This window comes from Oncorhynchus tshawytscha, linkage group LG31, assembly GCF_018296145.1.
Source record: "Oncorhynchus tshawytscha isolate Ot180627B linkage group LG31, Otsh_v2.0, whole genome shotgun sequence".
Taxonomy (NCBI): Eukaryota; Metazoa; Chordata; class Actinopteri; order Salmoniformes; family Salmonidae; genus Oncorhynchus; species Oncorhynchus tshawytscha.
The window spans coordinates 9,777,015-9,786,616 of record NC_056459.1 but is presented as its reverse complement, the minus strand read 5'-3'; the positions used below and the strand labels follow the sequence as shown (position 1 = coordinate 9,786,616).

The window sequence follows — 9,602 nt, the reverse complement described above, 5'->3', positions numbered from 1 at the left end:
CACTAACATTGATAAACTATTCCACAAGTATTAGAAAATGAAGCTTTGCAGGTGAAAACAGCAGATAATGATACTGAGCTGGTTTTATGAGTCGATTATGTGAAATAATGACATTCACCAGACAATAAATGAGTCATTGGACACCATGACAGTTTGTTTAGATTTTCCTTTACTGACATGACAAATTAAATACAAATGAAGTGGCAAAGATTAAGACTTGGCGTCAAGGTGTGGTCTAGTACTGTAGCGTTGCTAAAAGCCCCTCCACCCTAAAGCTACTTCAAAAGGGCTTGTATATCTGACCTTTGCAAAACTGCAGCAACCGCCTGAACTGGCCTTTGTTCCTAAGTACTGTAAATCAAATGCAGACTTCTTATAGTTGGTTCAAGTGCCAGGTTTGCTTAATCTAGTGCAGTCAACGTGCTTTTCCTGTGTTATATATTTTCACACTGAGGTTGGAATAATATTGTGAAATTCTGAAAGATTATAACGCCGTTTTAGTAATAAGGGCTATTTGAAAAGACCGCCTGAAATGTCATTCTGTGATGAGAAAGTTTTGGCTTGCCTGGTGACATCAAACCTCTAAACCGCTCTGTCAAGACAGTCCTAACAAAATTCTTGCTTGAGAAATGGCTCTTTGCTAAGAAGCTATGTTTATTTTTGACCATTTTAATTGAAAACAAATCACAGTAAGGTACTTAAATTGTTACCCAGAAACAATTTTAAATGGAGATTAAAAAAACAGCTGCATTGGACCTTTAATGGGACTTCTCTTACTCCCATATAATTATCTTTAAGACCAGTAGGGGGCGGTGTTAAGTCGTCCATAACAGATGCTCCAGAAGAACACCTTCACTGTCCTTATCCATTCACCTTTTGCATAATTCCTCCCTGCTACTAACTACAGCACAGTACACTATCAGACAGGGAAAGTAAGGCCAATGCTTAGTCTAGCAGATAGGACCTTTGGGAACTCAGCCCTCAAAGCCATATCTTTGTTTGGGCTCGCAGAATCCTCGTCTCGGGCCCTCGAGCCAGGCATAACTGTGCACCGTTCTGTATAGGACAGGAATGTACTCGAGTGTCCATCATGGCGTAAATGCAGATGGCGACTTCCCCAGAGTTCGCTTAAAAACCAGGCTTTCTAAGGCTGTGAGGATGGCAAAAGAGTGTAGCAGAGAAGGAGGGGGGGGGGTCTCTTTGTGCTCTAATTTTAACCAAAGTTTTTTGCATCTCCTATACACAATTTAAAAAGCTGCATTATCCATTTTAAGATACATCATCTGGACTGAGCTGTAGTGAATGCCCTTTAATTTAGATCTTAGCTTTCTTTACACATTTGTTACAGATGTGTTTCATGACTCTACCTGGGTTGTAATGGGTCTTGGACAACTCAGCTGCTGCAACCCACCAACTGCAAAGAATTTCCTGTCTGGTGCCTCAATTGACATTTCTATTCTATTCTATGGTTTTGCGAAGCGTGACTAGTACTGCCACCTTCTGGCCTGGATGTTCAAAGGAAACAGTGTGAGGGGTGGGTTTGGCATTGAGGTGGCAGGGGCACAATCCCCTAACTCTCTGTGTGTGTGTGTGTTATATATATATGTATGTGTGTGTGTGTTAGGGGTTGGCTTAATGCAAAGAAGGGCAGGCTAAAATCATAGGGAGATCATGGAGACTAAGGTAAGGTTAGATGCCGCTATAATATGGCACAGTCCGAATCATCCTTTTTCTCCCGTCTCCTCGAACCTCCCGGCTGGGCCGCTTGACCTCTCACCTTGAAGCAAAACAAACCGTCATAGAGTAAGGAAGTGGAGAAGCTTCTATGTAGGTAGTTTGTGATGATCAAATGGGACTTTTTCAGCAGATGTGAATCAAAGATAACAGAAACCCAGTACCAGAAAAGTACAATAATGCTCTGTGGTGAGAGAATGTGTTTTCTGCTCAAATAAATTGTAGTGTAATTGAAAAAGCACCAGTGGGCACTGTTTCTTTACCAATCGCCTATACCAGTGGTCAAACTTTTTACAGCAGGGACCCCACTTTTTCCACCAGAATTTCTGGGGACCCCATTTTTTAGAGACAATAATTTCTCGCGACCCCACCCTAAATCTAATGACAAATCTTCAAAATCTGAACATGTAGATTTTTACATCAAGAAATAACCTTCAATTCATTACATTTTCATTGCTTATCCAAATTAAAACAAATAAATACATTTACTCAGTTACATTTTTCAAATCTTTCTCAAAAACATTTGTATATTATGCCATACAATAATCTTTACTTTTACATTTTAGTTCTTAAAGTTTGTACAAAAATAAATATGGCGACCCCACTGCAGTTCAACTTTGCATACCACTGGTCTATACTGGTGTATTGTATTTATCTTTCATACTGTTGAAGTATTGAATTAAAGCCTAAAGAGGAGTCTCTTTCCTTCTAGTATATGCCCAGACAGTGTGGTTGGTTACCTGCTGTGCTGGGGCCAGGGAGGGACCTCCTTGTTGTTGTTGCTGCTGCTGCTGCTGGTACTCCTCCTCCTGCAGCTGTCTGGCCAGGTCCAGGTCACTGAGGGGCCCCGGGGCCACCCCCTGCTGCTGCTGCAGAGACATGGCCACCAGGTAGTCCTGGCAACCAAGCATACACCACAGGGTGAGTGAACGTGTAGTCATGGAAATGTGCAGAGAGGCTTAAATCCTTAATATCAATGCATGATTTCCTGTACATAGAGATCTCAAGTTAGGATCAAGTTAGACACAGACAGCGTGGCAGTTCTACCCATAAAAAACCTTATTAAGTATCTAGATGCAGCTTAAGATACGGAGATTGTCTCAGTAGTGCATTAGATACTGCATCTGGGTGCTTCTCAAATAACAGGTATCCTCAAACTGAAGCCGGTGAGGCTGTGTGGTGGAGTGGGGGGGGTTACTGACCTGGTCGATCTGTCTCTGCTGCTGCTGGGGCGTGAGGTCTTCGGGCTGTGTCACGGGGACGCTCCTCTGGGGCGGGTGGCACAGGCGGAAGTCTGAGTCGCAGAAGTTGCCGTCACCCTCCACATTGTGCAGGCTCTCCCACACCAGCCCCCCCTCCTGCAGGAAGCCCTGGTCTGTCACCAGCAGGTACAGGTGGCCCTGTGGGGTCAAAAGTCATTCACTGGAGGGGAGTGAGCAGCGTTTTAGAGAATGTTGTGCTACTGCAGGGCACCTGAGGAGGGAACGTTACAGAACGTGCTACGTGCCTCATGTAGAATAGTCTGTTCTATATATTACATTTCTATCTGCAAGGTTCTATATGTTACATCCTATAGATTGATAAACACACACACTATAGATTGGTAAACACAAACACACGCACCTTGTGCTTTATCATAGTGCTAAAGTGGTTGTTTCTGAAGAACACAGACAGCTCGCCCTCCTTGACTGTAGTGTTGAGTTCACAAAGTCCATGATACGACAGCTGGGTCGCTGTGGACTCCAGAAACTGCTCTGCCACCAAACCTGACAGCATGGAGATGGAGAAGTAGAGGCATAATAAAGCAAGGGGAATGGTTGTATTGCAGAGGAAATGGCCAAGTGAACATGTATGCTTGTGAGAAAAAGGGGGGAGAGAGTACAGAATGCAATTGGGATTAAATGATCAACTTCCCATCAAGACCCTCGTAAATAAAACCAGTTTATTAGAGCTGGGCTTGAATTGAAGTCTGAACCACGTGTAGCTCACCAGCACAAGAGTTAGTGACAACTCAAATGTATGTGAAGTAAGGATTTGGAAAGTCCTGTACCTTCACTGACACGGCTGCTGTTGGCCGAATGCTTGTAGTCAATGATCTTCTCTACCAGCTGGTTGTAGCTTAGCTTTCCCACCGCTGCCACCATCTCAGGGCTCTGGAGAAAGAAAATATTTTGAAACTGATGCCCAAAACAAGGGATTTGGGGCATTAATTGTGAAAGGAGGGCTTTTACCTTCACATGTTCTACAATGTCGCTTACCTGAGGGTCCACCAGCCAGCCATGGTAGAGTGGGATGTCCAGCAGGTCAAAGGCGATACACTCTGGAGTGTACTCAAAGTCTGACACGCCCGTGAAGCGCACGTTGACATCAAGGCCCGTGGACAGCTTTGGCAGGACTGCCATGGCATCGCTCATGTTCTGCGGAATCAAAAAATACAGAGGTTGGAAACTGAGTTGGAAACCAGGGTCAGGGGGTTACTTCCGTTTTGATTACAGTCGATTCAGAGATTGAATGAAGGTTAACTTGGTGAATTGGAGATCAGACCATTTTGAATTCATATTTTGAGCTGGAATGGAATCGTACATGCATGAAACGTAGAGTTGGTTGCACAGCAGGCCAGTATCAGCTGTTCCTAGATTGATTTCTCAAATGGTTAACACCACGGTTCCAGTGACATGTACGGTATGGAAATTAGATTGATGCGCGATGAGGCAAAGTGGATATGCAGGTTAATCTTGTAGTACAAAATTCACAAGGGCTTGTAAGAGACCGGCACTCAATCATACCTGTCCACATCGGTTTTGCCTATAGTTTCTTTATCACTGTCGAGCAGCGAACGACCATCCTCTGAGCTCAGCCATGAATAATGAACCAGATTGTGGTTATACACACCCACAGCTCTGATGTCAGAAAACAAAAGCTGTCCAGTCGAAACAGCACATCTAATTGAGCTTCACGTGTCAGAGCCAGGTGGTTGGATCATGGTGCTTACAACACCAAGGACAATGGGTTTGATTCCTGCAATCCGCCACACATACTGAATAGAATGGGCTGACTGTAAGTCACTTTGTATTAAAAAGCTGCTAATGACCACATCATTAAGTTAATTGGCTGCATCCACACAGGCACCATCTTGCCACCTTGGTACAGTATAGTATGTTTTAATCCTTGTTCCCTAAGCTCCTTATTCTTGTACTCTAGTGGCAGCTGGTGAGGCTTAGCATCGATGACACAGCTGATTTTACTGTGAGAACAGCCCCTGTGTGGCTTCTGCCTCTGCAGTGAACTCCGCTTCCCCTTAAAAATGACTCAGTCTCAACCACAAACGATTTTGTGCCACACAGCTACAAAATAGATAAGACAGCACCTGCAGAAAAACACGCATGCGCACAGCTTCAGAAAAATGTTCTGACAACACACATAAGTGAGTGTCAAGTAAGTGGACAGACACCGGCCTGAGTTTGTGTGTTAAATACAGAGGTGAGTTTACCTGCTGAAAGTTGAGCTCCATTCCCTCAGCCTTCTCCCTGGGTTTGATGGACAATACACACTCTCCTGTGGCAGAAACATCAGAAAGACAAATTGTGGGAGTTTAACGATAATGTGGTTCTCAGACAGTCAGAGACCAAACAGGAATGTGTGTTATAATTTATTTCCCCCTATGGTAATGGTCAGATTGATCAAATCTGCTAGATATTTCAATGACTTAAGCCCTTGGCTCCTGGAGCACAGGGCCAGTGATGAGCTTTTGTTTACGGCCTGATAATATGCAACCTCTTTAGTTGCTTGTACTTTCATGCATTGGTTGCATTTTCATGTGCCAGTGACAACCTCAGTGTATAAATGTGTGAAAAATACAATAGCTTCAGTGTTAAAGTCTGTATGGAAGTGCAGATAATACACTCCCATGTTTCTTACCAAGGTGAGCCATCAGGTCCTCTGTGGTGATAACTTCTGTCTGGGCAGGTAGCTTGGCCTGGGGACAAATCACACACACGATTTTCATTCATAAGCCCTTTCCTTGATCCATGTTTGTTTATCAATAGATTCTGTGAAGTTGGATACAGATATTATTGGAAGTTATAACATTAGAATGAATGGTGCTGGTCAAGGAACAATCGAGGCCTGGACAAATATACTTGACTCTGAAGAACGATCTCAGCTAAAGCCTAACACACATAGAAACAAACTATAAAGCCCAACATGTACACACATACATATATATATACATATATATATATATATATATATGTACACACATACATATACATATACATACATACATACATACATACATACATACATACATACATACATACATACATACATACATATATATACACACATACATATACACATATATACACACATACATATACATATATATATATATATATACACATACATATACATATATATATATATATATATATATTTGTATCTTTTTACTTTCAGGCCCACGGGAATGGGTGGATTGGGGAGGGCTTTTTCTCTTCTGAGTGAAATAAATATATGTGGAAGAAATGTAATATGAAGGGAATATGAAATTATATATGAATTGGAATACTGTACCTCTAACCCCCCCAACAAAATAAATGTCAAAATAAATTTAAATTGTCACAAAAAAATGCATTCTCTGACACAGACATGCAGCCCTTCATAAACTTTAATTCTGCGTTGCTTGATTTTAAAAGCTAAAAGTGACAGACTGCTTTCATGTTGATAGTACAAACAAGATTATAGGATTCAGAAGTCCTCTGTCCTCTCTTAATACAACTCCCCAACATGAACCTGTAATTCCTGCCTCTAGAAACTTCCCTCCCTCCGGTGTCATATCACTAATTCTGGCCTGCCTACACACCTCGGCTGTGTCATCCTCAGTGTGTCAATCTCATCCTTATTCTCAGTCACCTTAAGAAGGCCACTGAAGTCCCTCAACAGCAAAAGTGCATCTCAATAGCCTAAAGTGGCTTCCTCTCTTGGCTCATTTCTTTGATCTGCACCGATCTGGACCAGTAAATGCAAAATCCCCCAATATAGTGCTTTCCCCTATCATATGGTTTGACATCAGTGCAGATGAAGTATGCCTAAAGCCACTTAAGACGATTGAGATGCATAGTCACAGACCCCATTAGTCCCAGCTAGCTGGTTCTATAGTCCGACTTTACCTTCCAGCGCAGAAACAGGGTGTTCATGATGGCGAGCAGGGGACAGGGCCCGTTCTCACTCTGTGTGATGATGGGGGTCTTCTTCTCTTTCCAGGTGATCCACTTCACAAAGTAGTAGGCCGGCATCATGGGCTCTAGGTCCGCGGCGGTGGCCCCTCCTGTGGCTGCGGCAGCAGCGACGCCAGCCAGGACATCGTCGGCCAGGCAGGGGACGTCGGCAGACAGGGAGCTGCCCTCGACGCCCAGGGCAGAGTAGGAGGACAATGGCTCGTCGTTCCCGTTGTTTCCCTCAAAGAACTCTAGGCTGGGGATGGAGAAGGAGGCGGAGTCGGTGGTTGCTGACTGGCTATACTCGTCCAACCTTCCAAATGTGGCCTCTGAGCTCTCCCCGTTCCCTTCTGTCAGAGTTTGGCTCTGCAGGGTGGATTGAGCGTCTTCTGTCGTGCCGTTTTCAGACATGGCCGCACACGTGGTGGTTGGTGTGAGTGAGGTTTCCCTGTATCCGTCAAAACCTTCTGCTTCCATAATTGGAGTCTTAACTGATGGGTCTTTGGTGGAGTCTTCATGGTCCAAGGGCTCTGCTTCGTGGATTTCTTTAGCCGCAGACGATCCTGCTGTAAGGCCGCCCTCTTTAGAAATGGCCTCTGTCAGAGAGCAGTCATCTTTGACAACGCTCAGGAGATCTCCTCCAACTATCTCTGTGCCAGAATCCGCCATAGCTGGGCAATGTTCAATGTAGCACTTAATCAACTGAAAATAAGGCCAAGTCGTCAGTAAAGACTACTTCAGGCTTAGGTTGTATACGAATAGAAAAACAAACTCAGCCCTTTACATTAAGTATATTCACAGATTTAAAAGTTGGCAGTGACCTTATAGGTGAAACTTGAATGAAATCTTGATGATCAGTTCCCTGGCATTCCTGAGTAACAGTGTCCTTAGTTTGCAAGACGGGGTTGATGGATGGCTAAGGCAGAATCCACAGTCGCTCTGTCTGTTTTATGTCATACAGACTAAGAGAGAGAGTGGATTTCATACGGCCTTAAATATCTACTTGCATATTTTCTTTCAGTTCAAGTGTGGGATGTCATAACAAATAGGCTATCTTTTCGACATTGCACATGGGCTTCTGGTAAATTTAGTGCAAGTGTAAAACTACAAGCTTTCCTCCAACAAAAAATAAATAATGATCTTTACACAAAATATATATACACACATTTAAACTTTAACAACAAATATCTTATAGATCATTTTCAGCACTGCCGCTGTCCATTAACGTTTTAGAGTAAGATACCTAACAGCTCCCTGTCAAATAGGTTTGGTTTGATAGCTTCTGGCAAGCTACAGCTGCAAACTAGAGCAAAGTTATCTTTGGGGGGAGGCAAAACTTATCTAACTAGTTATAAAAGTTGTTCTTTTCCTGACGATACAAGGGAATATACCAATTGAAGACTGACAGAAAAGCTACAGCGAAAACAAGTGAAGAGCGGGATGGAGCTAGTCAAGCTTGCCCCTTGTCTTGTGACATTGAATGACTCGTAGGTTTTTAGGATATTAACGCGGCATGGTTGTCATCTTAACGTCGTCCCAGAATGCGAGTAACCATACTCTTAAATTGTACCAGACCTGCAAGAAAAAGATCAGTGATCAGTCCGTGAAATAATACGCTATTCTCCAACAACACATCTCCTTCCTGACCCTGGGTTTGACAAAATACTGAGAACGGAACTATAAAGCCGTGGTAGAAAATGTTGCATCTGTCAAGTGACACCAGAACTGGCTACTGACCATAGCTTGCTAACGTTATACCCTCGTGCTGACGCTCAGAAGTTGGTAGCGCCCATCACTACCATGCAACAAATATCTTGATGATGGTGGCAGCTTGTTAGCTTGCTAGCTGACCACCAGAAAATAAAACAACTTACCATCAAAGCCAGTTGACAGCGTAAATTGGCAAAAACGTCGTGAAATTTGACAGGTGTTGGTCCAATCAAGAGCAAATAGAGATTTTTACGAAAAGATACTGACCGACTTGTACAACATTAACGAGCATCGCTGGCTGACAACGGGCATGATATTTACATTCCACGGTCTCTTCGCAATCTTGACTTCGCTTACTCCACTTCCTCTACCACAGTCTGTAAACAATGATGTCACGAGCTGTATTAGCCACAGGGGGGAAACTATTTTTTAGATGTCAAGCACCAAGTTACATACATAAAATACATGTCGTATAATATGCCAACCAAAAATATGTCAGGTAAACTGAAGAAAAAAACATAGCAAAAATATGCGAATTAATTAAAAAAACAGCTACCTTAAATTATTTTGAAGTTAATCTTCATGGGGACACAAGTGGTTGGAGTACTGAACTGCAGGTGTTAATATACTGGTAGTGTTCATGAGCATCATGTCTTCTTCTTGCTGCGTAGTGCGCAGTATTGCAGAGACAAAAGTCTAAAATGTGTTTGTATTTATGGATTATAAACTGGGTGGTTCGAGCCCTGAATGCTGTTTGGCTGACAGCCGTGATATATCGGCAGCGTAGCCTAGTGGATAGCTCGTTGGGCCATTAACCGGAAGGTTGCAAGATCGAGTCCCCGAGCTGACGAGGTACAAATCTGTCGTTCTGCCCCTGAACAAGGCAGTTCCTAAGCCGTCATTGAAAATATGAATTTTTCTTAACTGACTTGCCTAGTTAAA

The 9,602-nt window shown here is 43.1% G+C and overlaps 1 protein-coding gene across 1 annotated transcript; it reads right to left on the bottom strand.

Moving 5' to 3' along the window:
• Positions 1-148: 148 nt before the first annotated feature.
• LOC112229758 (ubiquitin carboxyl-terminal hydrolase MINDY-1-like) lies at positions 149-9,168 on the bottom strand. The gene is made up of 11 exons (XM_042310399.1): positions 8,825-9,168; positions 7,772-8,525; positions 6,903-7,652; positions 5,653-5,710; positions 5,225-5,289; positions 3,993-4,151; positions 3,785-3,887; positions 3,358-3,500; positions 2,937-3,134; positions 2,475-2,630; positions 149-1,777 (listed from the first exon to the last, which is right to left on the bottom strand). The coding sequence occupies exons 3-11, from the start codon at positions 7,617-7,619 to the stop codon at positions 1,700-1,702; spliced, it is 1,677 nt and encodes a 558-aa protein (XP_042166333.1). The 5' UTR covers positions 7,620-7,652; positions 7,772-8,525; positions 8,825-9,168; the 3' UTR covers positions 149-1,699.
• Positions 9,169-9,602: the final 434 nt, after the last annotated feature.